The sequence below is a fragment of the Gambusia affinis genome, linkage group LG01, assembly GCF_019740435.1.
Source record: "Gambusia affinis linkage group LG01, SWU_Gaff_1.0, whole genome shotgun sequence".
Classification (NCBI taxonomy): Eukaryota; Metazoa; Chordata; class Actinopteri; order Cyprinodontiformes; family Poeciliidae; genus Gambusia; species Gambusia affinis.
The window spans coordinates 24,623,782-24,639,820 of record NC_057868.1 but is presented as its reverse complement, the minus strand read 5'-3'; the positions used below and the strand labels follow the sequence as shown (position 1 = coordinate 24,639,820).

The 16,039-nt window shown below is 40.7% G+C and overlaps 1 protein-coding gene across 3 annotated transcripts in view; it reads right to left on the bottom strand.

The window, feature by feature from the left end:
• Positions 1-16,039, bottom strand: part of si:dkey-151g10.3 (serine/threonine-protein kinase WNK3) — a 40,916-nt gene that overhangs the window by 8,655 nt on the left and 16,222 nt on the right. For 2 of the 3 annotated variants that reach the window (XR_006372785.1, XM_044137282.1), the window contains exons 3-19: positions 12,981-13,153; positions 12,047-12,267; positions 11,516-11,673; positions 11,253-11,341; positions 10,955-11,174; positions 10,446-10,758; positions 9,407-9,525; positions 9,121-9,321; positions 5,291-8,608; positions 4,376-4,419; positions 4,026-4,161; positions 3,250-3,366; positions 3,059-3,160; positions 2,926-2,971; positions 2,683-2,838; positions 669-2,506; positions 258-504 (exon numbers count right to left, since the gene is read on the bottom strand). Coding sequence is in view for 2 of the 3 variants with exons in the window: in XM_044137282.1 (XP_043993217.1) it covers positions 258-504; positions 669-2,506; positions 2,683-2,838; positions 2,926-2,971; positions 3,059-3,160; positions 3,250-3,366; positions 4,026-4,161; positions 4,376-4,419; positions 5,291-8,608; positions 9,121-9,321; positions 9,407-9,525; positions 10,446-10,758; positions 10,955-11,174; positions 11,253-11,341; positions 11,516-11,673; positions 12,047-12,267; positions 12,981-13,153 (7,498 nt within the window). In the remaining variant the exon portion in view is untranslated. The remainder of the gene's footprint in view (positions 1-257; positions 505-668; positions 2,507-2,682; positions 2,839-2,925; positions 2,972-3,058; positions 3,161-3,249; positions 3,367-4,025; positions 4,162-4,375; positions 4,420-5,290; positions 8,609-9,120; positions 9,322-9,406; positions 9,526-10,445; positions 10,759-10,954; positions 11,175-11,252; positions 11,342-11,515; positions 11,674-12,046; positions 12,268-12,980; positions 13,154-16,039) is intronic. The other variant, XM_044138115.1, reaches the window with a different exon arrangement.

Here is a 16,039-nt window from a genome sequence, read left to right as displayed (position 1 = left end):
CGGAACATAAATGCAAACGATAATGTATGCAGTGATATCAACACTGAAACTGCATGGGAACTATATACAAGAGAAGGGAATTGACAAATTTACCTTTACACATAAACGTATGTTACCATGAATTTTTATTAATTGTTTAAGGTTAAGAATTTTTATTTGCTAAGTTAAAATTAGTACTAGACGTTAGATCTAGTTCCATGCCCCAACATCCCATTCTCCCTTTGTCGTGCTCTCTCGCTTCCTTAAAGGGACGCTACCTTGTGGGACTCTGGGCTTCTTGAACAAGCTGGAGGAGTGGCGCAGTTTGCATGCCCAGTTTTTGATTTTTCGAGTCCAGGATTTCTTGCTAACCGGATTTCTGATATTAGGACATGTCAGGTTTAGGCCAAAATATCCACCTCCTGCATTGTGCTGCTGCTGTCCATGCTGGAGGGAGATGGGTTGCTGGCTGAAAGGCCATGATGAATCTCCGACGGCACTGGTGTCAGAGTGTGGGTGTACAGCCTAGAACAGTTAGGACAATTAAGACTGGCAGCATGAATGAGAGACATAAAAGATGGAGAGATACTTAAACATTTACAAGTAGTCACAGACATTTAAAGAGGAGTTACATTTACACTGTGAATTATAAACAGCTAATTCCAATATTATTTTCGGTATTTACTTACAGGGACAGTTGGTTCTCCTGATACAAGTAAGTGCTGGGATCCAGCAATACCATCCTTACTGGGAGCACAGAAAGAAATGGGCTTGGTGGATGAGGCAGAAGCAGACGGGACAGAGGGGATGGGTTGCTGCTCTACGGGTTCAGACAGAACAAGGTTTCCAACTTCTGATAAAGCTTCATATTCCCCTCTACCTCTCTCTGGATCAGGAGAGGTAGAAGAGGAACGGGGAGTGGTGGAGGAGGTAGTTGAGGATGGAGAATGGGAGGAAGTGTCTGAGGAAGTGGCCGGTGGGTGAAAAGACAAACGCTGGAGTGCCTGGGGCTCAGACGATTCATCGCCTCCCGCTGACATAGAGGCAGCTGATGTAGAAACAGAGGCAGCTCCAGGTAGCGTTCCCCCGCTGCTGTACTCCTGATACAATAAGTTCCTCAGCTTTTCATCCAAAGTCTTAATACGGTTGTCAACAAATTCAATTTTTGGGGGACCTTCACTGTCTGACTCAGCCACGGAGGATGGCTGACCAGGGGATGGTGTCATTGTTAGGGAAAGGCTGGGCAGGTGGGGTTCAGCCGAGGCGAGATGGAGCGGAGGCAGAGAGGAATCAGACGAAGGGTGAAGCGGGCCAGAAAAGCTGCCTGTGTCCTCTGTGATGCTCGTCTCTCCTGTAGAGACCTCTGATTCAGACATCTGTAAAGAGGACTGCTTCTGACTTGCAAACTGCAGCTGCTTCTGAGATGAATCTGTGGTTTTAGTCCTATCATATTGCTGCTCAGAGTGTTGAAGAAGTGCTTGTGGCTGCACAGGCTCTGCAGGCGCTTGGCTCGGTTGTGAAATATGATGTTGTGGTAAAGGGGTAACATTTAGCTGCGCCTGCTGTTGGAGAAACTGTTGACTTATGGATGTGGGCAACATTTGACCTTGAGCTGCTACACCTACAAAGAGTTGCTGCTGTTGTTGCTGCAGCTGAGGCTGCAACATTTGCTTTTGCTGCATCATATGTTGCAAGACTACCTGTTGATGCTGTGGCTCCTGCTGCTGGGAGACTATAAGAGACTGAGGTGTCAGAACTTGCTGTGGTAGCTGCTGAATCAGAGAGTCCTGAATCATTTGTCCAGCATATTGCAACGGTTGCTGTTGTGGTGGCTGGTTTTGTTGTAGGGGCAATGGTTGCAGAATCTGCAGCGACTGTGCAGACGGTTGAAGCAACTCTCTTTGAATTGACTGAGGCAACACCAATGTCTCAGGAAGTTGTTGAACAGCTGTATGCCTTTGCAGTAGTTGTGGTTCCTGCAGGAGTGGCTGCTCTTGCTGCAGCAAACTTTGATCTGGGTTTTCATGGCACTGCGATAGCTGTTGTTTTGGTGTTAACTGCAGTGCTAACAGCTGTGGTTGTGTTGCTGCTTGTTGCTGTGACGAAGGCTGTACTTGCAGCTGTGATTGCAGTGGCACTGTGGTGGCCATTTGGGAAAATGTCTGCTGTTCCTCAATGGGAAGTTGACTTACTGCAGCCACAGGAGTGGAATGAAAAGAGGTTGAAGACTTTTCAACTGCTGACAGCCTTGATGCATCTTCTATACTCTGACCTAGAGTGGAGCAAACACTGGTGACTGCAGGGGTAAGGTTACTGGAAACTATGGTGCTGGTTGGGGGAGACATGAGAGCAGGAGTGGCGTTCAAGGTGGGGACATTAGCAGGGGTTGGGTTTGCTGTAGTTGAAAGAGAACTGGGAATCTGGTCAACTGAAGGGTCAATGACCGGAGCAGAAGCTTGTCCAGAGATGGTTTCAAAGGCCATAGTGTCAGCAACAGAGGCCGAGGCAGGGACAGGAACAGCAGAGGCTGGAGATGAGGGAGAGGAGAGGGTGTTGTGAGGGGAAGAAACCTTTTCAGTAAAGGATTCAAAAGTCTGAAATACATATTTTTCTAAAGTAAGTGGAAAACATGCAATTAGTTTTTTTTTTAATTCTCTCAGTTGTATTAATAAGCCACAACATTAACACCTCATTTGGTCTCACCTTCACCCTTTTGAGGAGACTGTGGGATTTTTGTCTCAACAGTTGGTGGTGGTGTGACTGCACCCTGGCTAGACAGGGAGTCTCTGTGACGAATGGTCTGGTTGATAAAGAAGCGCCAGCGTCCCACTGGTGATGACTGGGGCACTGACTCCACTACTAAACCATAAGGATAGTGTATTAGTCGTAAAAATTATTATTCTTTTCTTATTTTGTCAATTAGGAAGTACATCCCTCCACACTTACCAGAGGTGGAGGGACTGCTCACTTGTAACTGGTCAGTTGATCCAGTCTGTTAGAGAAAACACAGTCAAATTTGTTATCATTCATTCAACAGGCAAACAGCAATGGCCAAATTGTTGGTTCTACATAAACATACCTGTGTATGTGTCTGAAGAATTTCTTGGGCTTTTTTCACAATTGATTTAAGCTCCTCCACAAATTTATCTTTCTCTAAATCTAGGACAAAGTCTTCCTCTACCTAAAATATACAACCAGACAGCAGTTACAAAACTGTGCAAATGAAGTTAAGTATGAGTATTAACATTATCAAAACATTAGAAGCTTTACCATGTAATCTGCAATATCTTCAGGAGCATCTCCTTCAATATCAAATTTGAATGTCACCATTTTGTTACTATGAGTCTCTAACTGACACTCTACCAAATTGTCTCCCTTCCCAGACACCTGTGAATGTTATAAAAGACAATTAATAATATACCAGGTAATCAAGACCTTTACTCTCTTATAGATGTTTTTGTTTTATTGTCACACTTTATTGTTTCTGATCAACAAGCAAATTTTAATATCAGTCAATATTGTACAGAATTTTTGCACAAGATATCAAATGTTACTCAAGACTTTGACTGGGCCACTTTTTAAATCTTCATTTTGTTTGCTTTTTGGTTTGGTCATTGGTGAACCTGGTGGTGCATCATTTTTTAAATAGATAGCCTGAACATTCTCCTTCAGAATTTTATGCTCAAAAGCAGAAGTCATGGTTCCATCACTTATAACATCACTTATAGCAATTCAGTCAAGTCCTGAAGCAGCAAAGCAGCCCCAGACCACCATACTATCATGATGGTCAGGGGCTGCTTTGACTATGTTTTGTCTTCTGTCAAATGAAACAGGATGAACATCTTTTAATTTTTTCTTGTTAAGCCACAGAATATTTCCTCCAAAGTCTTGGGAATTAAGATGTTCTTTGTTCTTAAAGGATTAAGATGACAGGGACATTTTTTCTCTGGAATGTTTTTTGCCTTCAAACTGTTCTATGTGACCAAAAATTGGTAATGGTAATTAATAGTAATTAATGTCATCAACATGTTGTTTTGGTCTTTCACCTGGAGCATGCTCAGTTGAAACTGATGTGAACCTTTGTCAGCTTTCTGAGAGGAAGCCTTTTTCTGAGATTTTGACTTCTCAGATTTTCCATTTCCCAAATTGTGCTGAATGTCTTCTCCATTTACTGAAACAGACCTGTGGTTGACAGATGGGATGTTAAATATCAAATAATGAAAGATTTTTTTAAAATTTTCACATACATGTAAGACAAAGATAAGTCAGATCAGTAATTGAAAAAGAATAAATATTAAAAAGTCAATGCTGATTATAGTATTTTGAAAAAGGGAGCATTAAAAGGCCTGCTTTAGTACACGTTTAGCTGAAAGATGGATTTTATGAGAAAACATACCCTGTTGAAGAATGACATTCTGCGCTTGCCAGGTGTGGCCCATCCTGCAGAGTATTCATAGATACACAATGCATAAAAAACAATACACATACAAATATCACCACACACCATATCATTACCATATAAGTTGAAAATCAAGCAATATTTGGAGTATGTATGAGTAAGATGATATTGACTCAACCCTCCTCATACGTATGGAAACCTCTGAAGTTTAAGAACATAACTTCAAATAAATAAAAAGATGGTGTTTCCAAGAACTTTAGCTGCACAAAGTTAGTCTGAAAGCTAAGGACCACACCACTAGCGTACTGGACAAATAAACCCTTCACACATAACTACCGGTAACCATCATACCTACAAAGCAATTAATGAAGAAAAGAAAAGCCAAAAAAATGTTCCTTAATGACACCTTACATGAGCTTTGTTCTAATGCCAGAAAAAAATCCAAAGAGAAAATCCAATTTATGATGCTGTAAACAATGAAACCTGAGATCAGGATATTGGGCTAAGGTTGTGCCATGGAGCAAATAAATTTTTAAAAGCTAGTTTTTAACAGGCTTAAAGGGCTAGGCTTACAAACCAGGTGAAAATGATAGCAGAGACCTAACATCTTTCCATAGACACTCTCACAAACAGATTTCCCTAAAACATATCAAAAGAATAATATTAAGACTAGTATATTCATGTCAAGCATCCTGCAACAAAATACATCCCCATATATCATCTCCATAATAGTGTAATAATAAGTCTGACCTGCACCATAAAATGCTACACTTTGTTTTCCAGGAATCAGAATATGTTAGTATAAATTGAAGAGGTAAAATCAATGACTGTTTTAAATACTGCAGTAAGTAAGAAGCTTTAATCATTTGATAAGCATGTCAGTAAATTATTTCTGTTTCATATTTCATGTACCTGAGCGGTGCCCAGCAGGGAAATGTCACACTCTTGCAGCGAGGCTTGGGAGGGTTTGGGAGCATTAGAGTCAAGCAATCGTTGTGCAGAGGCAGGCTGAGGAGAGGTAGGTACAAAGCTGGCCTGCCCTGGTAAAGATACTTGGGCTGGTTGCGAAGATGTAGAAAGCTCTGCAGCAGGGACAGGTTGTTGGGGTAGTGCAGATGGTAGTGTTGTGGAAGGACATGAAGGGCTCAGGGGCAGTTGTTGCGCATCAGACATAGCGTTAAGCAAAAGAGATTCTTCAGAATCTGATGTCTTGTGGTCTGTCTGAGTGTGAGAATGAGTCTGTGTTTGAACCAGTGTCTGTGTTTGAGAGTGTGTCTGGGCATGAATGCAGGTTTGTGTATGTGTGTGGGCTGGGAGAAGCTGCTTGGCATGATGCTGTGGAGATGAAGGGGTCCCTGTCACTAAGTGACTATACAGAGGGAGAGTCTTAGTGGGTGAGTGAGGCACGGAAACATTACTGGGTTTTGACTGTGCAGAGGACTGTATCAACACGTGTGAAGGGCACTGAGAAGGAAGCTGACTTTTGTCAAGTGTTGTCAAGGTTTGTTGTAGAAAAGATGGCTGCTGGTTGGGAGTTTGGAGGGGCTGTACTGGTAACTGAAGCGGTGCGGTAGAATTTCCTGGGGGTTGATGGACTGGAGAAAGATTTTGGTTTTGTTGCTGAGGCTGCTCAGCAGGCTGAGGCATAAATGGCTTAGAGGTGGGCTGAATGATGGAAGACTCTGCAGAGCTTCCAATTAACATTTGGTGGACTGCAGCAACTGGATATAGTGCTGCTTGTCCTGGAACTATTCCTTGTCCAGTTTGCACTGAAAGACGAGCAACATGAACGCTAACAGGGTCAGCTGGATGAGCGAGACTCTCAGTTGTTGTTACAGCACTCTCAGCCGAGCCTGGAGACAGAATCATCTGCTGATACTGCATTACTGGTTGCTGATGCACCTGATGTGAAGCATGAGTCATGTTGTGCTGCGCAGATGGTATGTCTTGGTGGGGAGGTTGTGAGACAAACTGTGGAATCATTAGGCCAGGGTGAGAAAGCAGCTGACAAGGCGGTTGGCCTTGAGTTTCTTGTTGGAGTTTGGGCTGGATGGGGCTCTTCATTAGAGCACCTTGCTGAACGTAAGTCTCATGCTGTACTGGAGTTGGAAGAGAAGCAACTGCAGCTGAAGGTTGGGCAGCGGTTTGGTTTTGTTGGCCCATCATCTGAATATTGATGTCTGGAACTTTGCCATGTGCAGGCTGGAGCTGTAGATTAGTTGTATGTTGAGGTTGAGTCTGGATAAATGACTGAGCAGTTACCTGAGCCTGAGTAGGAGTTACAGGTCCAGGATAACTAGACTGTAAGGGAATTTGCTGTGCCTGCAAGACTTGCGTTTGTCCTTGGATCACGGCTGTTGGGGCAGATACACTGACCACAGTTGTAGTTTGAGAGGCTTGGGGCACAGACTGGACTAAAAATTGGGCTGGAATCTGGTTCTGGGGGTGAAATGGACTTTGTCCCTGCTGTCCTAAGAAAACAGGAGCTGTCTGGACAGGAATGGGGGTAGTCTGTATGGTCACTGGGACTTGTACTTGAGAAATTACATCAGTTTGGTCTTGTAGTCCTTCAATGGTCACAGGAACTCCAACTGTTCGATGGGTTTCCGTGGAGGTGTGGTGTTGTGGCTGAGCAACAAAAGCTTGCTGCTGAATAAGTGCTAGCTGCTGCTGTTGCTCCATAGTGTCTTGCTTAGCTGACTGCTGTGCAGACTGAAGAGTGGTAAGTTGGGGGTTACATATCTGTTGCATGTTAGCCGATTGTGGCGGAATCTGCAGCTCACTGCTGCTTTGAGGTGTAGGAATAGTTTCTTTTTTGTCAGCTTGATGCAGATGCTGAATGATGGCAGTTTGTTGCTGCTGCCATTTCTCTTGATTTTGAAGCTTCATATGAGCCAGATGCTGTAAAAATTCAGCACTTTGTTGGTCTGAGGGGAGATTTTGAAGTTGTTTTTCAAACTGCTTTTGCAACAGAGCTTTCTGCTGAAGTTGCTCCAGGTTTTGTTCAAGTTGTACTTGTTGCAGTTCTTGCTGTTGCAGCTGAGCTGCCTGTTGTAACTGGGACTGCTTTAAAATTAACTGCTTTTGCAAGTGGTGCTGGATTAATGCTTGCTGCTGTTCTATCTGTTGGAATATGGTTTGCTGTTGAACTTGTTCACATTTCTGCTGTGTTTGCTGAGGTTGTGGCTGCAGTGTAGTATTTTGCTGTTGTTGTCCACTTTGTTCTTGTGTTTCTGCTTCTGTTTGAGTTATTCCTTCCTGCTGCTGCCCTGTTTGCTGATATAACTGTTGTATCTGCTGTTGTGAAGGTATCTGTGGTTGTTGTTGCACTTGTGTTTGTGTAGGTTGTCCTTGAAGCAGAAGACTTTGCTGTTGCTGCTCATATTTCTGATATAGAGAAGCTTGCTGTTGATCCGTGATTTGTTTGTGTTGCAGTACTTTCTGTTGTTGCAGCTGCGTCTGGTGCTCCTGTTGTTGAAGCAGCGTCATTTGTTGCTGTTGATCAAGCTTCTGGACATACAATGGGTGTCGTTCAAGGAGCAACAGGTGTTGCTGCTGAAGTAGCTGTTGCTGCTGTTGTAAAAGAGATTGCTGTTGCTGAAGCTGCTGCTGTAGTTGTGATTGTCTGACGGTCTGCTCACACGTTTCTCCTGTTGGTTGCAGTTTATAAGCCTGAGCTTGTTCCCCTGGCTGAGGCACTGACAAAGCTTGAGGCTCCATGCTTGTTTGTGTGGGCCTCATTTGCTGTTGAGGAGTTGACTGGACACTTTGAACAGGTTGCTGTACAAAAATCTCCTGCTCTGGCTCACGGTGATGCTTTTGGATAGCTGTAGCTGGAAGGCTATGATGTTGCTTTTCTGGATGCAGCTGAGTGGCATTAATTTGTTGATGTTCAACTGATGTGGGTGGTTGTGGTTGCTGCTGATGGGTGAAGGTCTGGGAAACCATGTCTGGCTGTTGTGTAATAATGCACTGTTGTGGAATAACAAAACACTGTGTTTGCTGGGGAGTGGAGTGGGGAATAATGTCAGCCTGCTGCATGGGAGAAGCAGGTAGCTGAGTGTGGAGCATAGCTGTCCCTGTAATTTCAGCAGGGTCACTGATAGACATAGTTGTGGGGAAAACATCAATGGGAGCTTGGGGAGAAATGGGAGGTATGTTCGACTGTGAGGGAGCCACGGATCCATGAGCAGTGAGTGGCTGGAATGCATCTGATGGAAATGTTTGTGACTACTCAGCGATAATGAAAGAACAAGGATTTGAGTTGAATGCAGGAAAGGATGAGGGGAGAAAGCAGTACAAAAACTAGATTAGGAATAAGCTTTGACAAGGAAAATAAACAAACACACTTAACTTCAGAGAACAGTGCTTCCCACAGTATTTTATACTGGAAAAGGAGCTTGGATCATAAACTGAAATTACAATGTGGGGAAGTAAAGCCTGAGTTTAAAGACACATTTTTTAATCACAAGAATGGAAATTTTAAATTTCTAGCATCTCACTATCTCTAATCACTGACATCCTGTGGGAAGCACTGTTTATTGTTGCAAAAGATGCCCAATCTCAGAGTTATGATTCCATTAGGGTTGTTATTTAATATTTAATAGCTATTAGGAAAGAACCTAACTGAATAGAGCAGTGTGATCATTTTACACACATGAGCAGGAATGTTAAGATTGCGTCCCTTTGTGAATATTGATTTTTTATTTTATTTTATATAGATATATTATCATCTTTTTCACCTGAAGATATTGTTGCGGTACACTCGGGGATATCTGTGGAACAACAGGACTGGGTTGAAGAAATGCTTGACCAACAGATCCCCCTTCAGTCTTGGGAATGCACACATTAGACATACTAACACTCTGAACAAGAGGCAGATTTGGAACACTTCCAGTCTCGTCAGTGCAGAGTATTTGAGTTTCAGCCGATGCACCAGTGACCTGTATCACAAGAATATGTGTTAGGACCAATTGTTTCAGAACAGATTTCTATTATTGTTGTTAGTAGGTTTAAATATAGACCTACAGATAGCAATGGTTGAGGAGTTATCTGGGAGTGGGAATAAGTTTCCCCCTGCAGAGAAAGTGCCATGCTCTGTCCGCTTGCATATGACTCACAGCTGGCAGACCCAACACTTTCAATTTCTGAGAAAAAAACATAAATGTTCAACGAAGCCATAAAACTCACACATTACATTTAGAAATATGACAACAAAAGAATTATTTATTCTGAAAGTTTTTAAAATTTCGTCACTTTCATCCACAAAACTCAGTGGAAGTGGAAGGAAAAGGACATTTCAAGGCTTTTTATAAATAAAGTGGTAGAAATCTGGTATGTATATGGATTTGGTGCCTGAAATCTGTTTGCACCACCCTTTTCTACAATCATCTTCTTACTAACTCTGTGTCATCTCTACAGCATGACGGTGCAATTATGATGTTTCACTGTGGGGATGGAGTTTTCAGGATAATGTGAAGCATTATTTTCCTGCCACAAGTAGTGTTTTTTGTATTGGTTATTCATTTTGGTCTCATCTGACCAGAGAATCCATGTAGGGGATACAAATTCTTGTGCTTTTCTGTTTTTGATAAAAGCCAAATGTTTGGAAAGTTTGATAAAAACCAAATATTTGGAAAGTTGTCCTGTCAACAGATTCTCTCACTTGAGCTGGAGCTCTTCCAAGGTTTTCAAGGGTTTCTTGGTTTCTCCTTTAGATGGACGGACGTATCCTGGTAGATTTTTAGCTGTGTCACACTCTTTCTATTTTCAGATGAAAGATTAAACAGTACAATGTGAGCTATTCAAACCTTGGGACATCATAGCCTAACTGTGCCTTAAAATTCTTCACAACTTTATCTCTCACAGTCTGCTGTGTTCCTGGGAACAATTTAAAAACTTTGTATCACTTTTATTCCACTTCACTGATATGCTTTCATTTCCTTTGACAATGAAAGCACATAACTCGTTTTTGTTTTGGTTCCAAGGTCACAAAAAGTCCAAAAACTTTAAGTGTATGAAAACTTTACCAATGCACGGCAGGAAGCAAGTTTTTGATCAACTCTACCTGGCAAGCTAAGGACATGTTGCTGCATGACATGCTGGTCAACTTCAGGCAGCTCCTCAGACTCCTGAACCACTCCTCCAGCTCCACTTTCACCACCTCCTGTTTGTCCAGCTGCCCCAACCATTAGTGAGGATGGGCATGAAGGGTAAGAAAAAACATAAGAGGTGACAGTAGAATCCCTTCTGTCATCAAAGCCTTGAGTAAGCTGCTGCTGCTGTCGACGCTCTCTTGACTTTTTGATCAGATTCACTCGATCCCGGATGGATTTTCCCACCACCTTTGCATCGCTCTCATGAAAGAAGCCTGACTTCACCTTTGAAAAGTGAGAGGGGGAGACAAAAAGACAAGAAGTGATCTTTGCATGTAGATTTAGCCTTCAAGGAAGTAGTAACTAGATTAGCTAAGTGCTATTTATTTTTGTAGAACTATACAAGTTTTGTAGCATCAAGTTGTGGTTAAATTCTTTCAGCCCATTAGATCATTACTTGTAAATTGTTTACATATCTCACCATTTCCAAAGCTACTTCCTCAGCAATGTCATTCTCCAGGTCATAGGTGAACTCAATGGCCTCATTGTCCTTGTGTTTCCCCTTCAACTTCTTTGGGTCTTCCACCCAAATTCGGAGAGCCAGGCAATCCTGGGCGCCGTTGTCCTCTTCTGCCAGTTCCACTCTTACTCCTGTATCCTCTGCAAAGAATGCATGATTCAGGAGGTCTCTGATGGAGAGTCTGTCAAGGAGGAAACAAACAATGTGATCAATAAATGTGCAGAAGAGGCTACGGATACAAAAACAAAAACCTCCTTACCTCTGGCTTTTGTTCTGACGAATGCAGCCTTCAATGATTTCCTTGATTTCTGGGTCATTGACTTTATCAAAGCTGGCTGGTTTTATACCCTGCAGAAACAAGAATGTAAAAAAATTTGATTTGAACTATTGATTTTTATTTCAAATAGTTACTTTTGTGCTTAAATATCTTGGATGATATTATTACGGTAGTTAACATTTTTCTAAAGAAAATCTTGGTCGTCAGAGTGATCAGGACAGCAAATTTCCATTAAAGGAACTTACACTTGTGACTTTGCGATAGATCTGAGCAGCATTTTGGCATTCAGAATAGGGGTATTCTGAAGTAGCCATCTCCAGCATACACATCCCAAAGGCATAGACATCCACTGATTCATCATAGTGTTCCTCATACATCTCTGGAGCCATGAATTCTGGGGTTCCTGTTAAAGCAAGAAAGCAGCTCTAAATCAAAAACAGGCCACAAAGACAAACACCAGATACAATTTCAGTTTGTCTCAGTTTGTCCTGCCGGTTACTTCTCCAACACACTTGAATCAAATTGGTGAATTACCTCTCCAGCATCTCAACAAGTTTTTTAGAGGCCTGATAATGAGCTTTTTATTTTATTAAGGTATTTTGAAGAAGTCCTCTATAAGTTGCAGGGCAGTGGCTCTTTCAGACAAGACTTTGAGATATCTGCTATAAAAGCAATAAGGCTGCATGATCCTATTTTTAAAATAAAAATATTAGTCGTAATAAATTTATCACATGACATTATAGTCCATCCATCCATTTACAGCATATACATCTTACCTATGACACTTTTTGCAAAGGAGGTCCTCATAAGAGTGGCCAGTCCCAGGTCACCTATCTTAACTGACCCTGTGGGGCCTGTTATGAAAATGTTGTCACACTTGAGGTCCCGGTGCACAATCGGTGGAGTCCTGGTGTGGAGGAAGTGAAGGCCCTTCAGAATTTGCCTGCACCAACTTCTCAGGACTTTGGGTTTCATCACTTTGAAGCGCTTAAGGTAGCTGTGCACACAGAATACATGCTGTCACCCAAAAGAACAAAGTGATCGATAGCCAAGACTGGGAACACAAAGGTCAAAACAATGCAAATACTACTGAAATTGTATTTATTTTCCTTAATATTTGTGTTTTTGTCATAACTACTAGAACACTTACTAAAAAGAAACGCATAAACATAAAAACCACATTACTCTTAAATATTATTGCGATGACCAGATTTGCTGTTATTACAATGACATCTAAAAGTTATCTTTTAACAAAGATGATAACAAAAGAGGCAATAATAATAATATATAAGTGCAATAACTTCTTGGGCTTTTGTGTTAGTTTTATGTGTTCAATAGCTCTGTGGGTATTAGTCCATCAGTCTTGCTTAGGAGACACAATGCGCAGGCACATTAAGTTTGTTAAAGGTGTTCCACAGTCACTTTTGGTGACAGTCTGGTCTTCACCTGTTCTGTCATGCTCTGTGTAAGCTGTGTGTGTTTTATCATTTTCAATGCTTTGTATTTGCATTTTGTGGTTTGATTTCTGTTACATATTAACATCAACCTGCCAAGGAAGAAGCAAACAGGAATTAGCCTTATGCTATAGTCTGGAATAACTTAATTTCATTTTGGGCCTACAGAAGTTTTTTACTGATAAAAAACGTCTGGGGCCTCGTTTTAAATAAATAAATCTGCACTTGATGAACAGAAAGGTGATTTTGTACTAACGTTTTAAGTGTTCCTGATGTCATTAGCTCAGTGACCAGTACAATGCACTTCTTTCCACGCAGCACAGATTCCCAGGAATCATAAAAGCGCACTATGTTGGGGTGTTGAAGACCTTTCAACATCTCTGCCTCCTCCTTGAAGCGCTGTTGCTCCGCCTTGGTCAGCTTACGGTCCTGCAGTAAAAAGGTACATGCAGACATAAAAGATCTGAGTAGTCACAAGGGCTGCTTATTTACAGGACTGCAGCTCAAAAACACTAAGTAGACTGCTCCATTGATTTTCTTCCTTCATAAAAGGTTACTTAAAAACAATCCATTCATAAATTTAAAACATCACAAGGCTATTTGAAGTTTTCTACTAAGTGTACAATAAATCCTGATGCCACTAGGTGGTGCTAGCAATATAGAAATGCAACCAACCTTAGGCAACACCCAAGCTGTAACTTTAAAAACACATTTATGCTGCAGCTGCACCACATTGCCAAGATGGCACAAAGAACCAGTGCTGCAGAAATCCATGTCACAGTCATGCAACATTCTAGAAAACAGAGGTAGCCACTGACAAATCTTAATACAAGGATAGCGACTACTTAGAGTGAACATATTATTTTCTTATAACAATCTTATTGTTACATTATCCATCTGAGCTTGAATCTTTTTTTTTACCCCTTTATTTGTGCCCTTGTTAATAAGGATCATTACAGAGACAAAAAACAAATAATAACAACAACAACAATAATAATAATATTAATAATAATAATAATAATAATAATAATAATAATAATAATAATAATAATAATAATAATAATAATAATAATAATAATTCTTGCAAACAAAAAACGTTTTTTTTTTTTTTTCAAAACTGTGTGATATATGATTGTGATGATGCAAGAAAAAAATATAATCACAATCCAGTTTTCCACAGAAGCATGGAAGAAATTTTGGATGTCTCCTTTAAGCTGGTACATATTTTTAAACTCAGTATGGATTAGTATTATTTTCTGCTATGTGAGAAAATAATACACATAGCACATAGCACACAGCAGCATTTTTCCTGCTGAATTACTATTTAAGACCACTGACAAAATAGAATCAGCATCTGATGAATTTATACTTTAAAACAGGTACATGTTGAAAAATAAAAGCAGGAAATCTTTATGACAACACAATGGAACTAACTTTAAAGTAAGAAACTCTGATCCCAGCTATTGTCATGTCACATTCAGACAAGCCATAAATAGAAGTCATCATAAAACTGGCTTTCCACTGATCAATTTCAATGATGCCGAGCTGTTAGCTTTAAACAAAACCGATCAGAGAGACAGCACCCTGCAGATAGTTGGGGGCAAATGTGCAAAAAAATAATAATAATAATCATGTAATTTAATCTTTGATGGCTGTACCTATTCATATTTTTTTGTTCTCATCATTGCAACCCCTGCAGCGTTTGTGTTTGGATTTGTTCCTTCCCTCCCTGTGCACTGGTTCAGTGTCCTTTTCTGGAAATCCTACAAGGGAAGACAGTCCCTCATCCCCCCCACCCTTTTAACACAGAACTACAGTGTGATGGAAACAATGCTTGGCACTGTGTATAACTATTATGTCTAACATTAAATCATACTTCTTCAACACTAGCTATATTGTGGAGCAAATTGAAAAAAGAAATGCACAAGTACAATATCTCACAAATAGCATCAAGTAGTATAACCTTTTCTCCCTTTCTGTTACTGTAGCCACAAACTTGAATGAATTTTATTATTTCCTGTCATAGACCTTGTATATTATATAGCAAAAACAGTACACACGTGTAATTTAATCTCTGTGTAAATACAGCCGTTTGTTTGAGGCCATTAGTGAACAAACAGCATCATGTAGACCAAGGGGCAGCAGACCAGTCAGGGAGAAAGTTGTTGTTTAAAGTACAGTTAAGTTATAAAACAATATCCCAAGCTGAGGCAAATTACATAGCACCTTTAAATCTATTGTGAAAACATAGAGTACGACATAACAGCAAACCTAGCAAAACATGCTAAGGAGACTATTAATTAGAAAACATTTAAGCTGCCCATAGTAATTCTATAGAAATAGAAGAGATTCATAGCAATTTAAAATGAAGAAAGCCCTTTATTAATATAAATTTCTTATTCCGTCCATCTCACAAGCAGCCCCAAGCTTAATGAGCGTGAATGCATTTAGAAGGCACTGCACATCACTATCTGGTGTTCCCTGAAGACTCACTTCTGCATGTTCCTACCTTTCCCAAAAGGTTTTCTCTTTTTTAATTGATTTGTACAGCATGTTATCTGTGTAAAACCCTTCTAGCTCAAGTGCAAACAAAAGTGTGTTAGAGAACAAAGCGTGGTTGATTTTGACAGGAAGTTCTGGCTCTGTCCTCTGTCTCACTCCTCATATGGAGCATCGCTCTCCCTCACTGTGTGGCACAGAGTCAGACAAGGTAACCTGGTTGTGTGTTTCTGTCTACAGCCTCCTCAGCGTCTACTGTGTCTCATTGAGTGTCACATCTGACAGCTTCGGGGTCAGCAAAGTTCACAATGAGTTCATTTAGTGTCTCCATAAATCTATTTAGTTGCATCTAGACAGATTCACATGAGCCAATGCTGCACAAACCAATTCACAGACGCACGCACGCACACACACACACACACTGCTTCAGAAAAACTGAGTTTTTACTATTATGCAAGCCTCCTTATTTATTAACACGACAAAACAGAGACATATTTTTAAAAGAGAGTATGTTTGTTTACACTCATTATGGGTATGAACACATTTTCAGGTATTAATGGTGAATTTTAACAGCTCCTTTCTTGATGCATAATACAGTTAATTTGAAAAACATTATTTGGCTTCACAAGCTTGCATTTATTGGAAATTATTTCTTATTCTAAGAGGTTCTAAGAGGATCCTACGTATGAATACACCTAACCTAACTTTGAATAAATGCATTTTGCAAACTGCTGCCATAAGCAGGGTGCTTGTAATTCTGGGTGGTAATTTGACCATTCCTTTTATATATATAAAAAAAGGTAGTACTCATTTAAA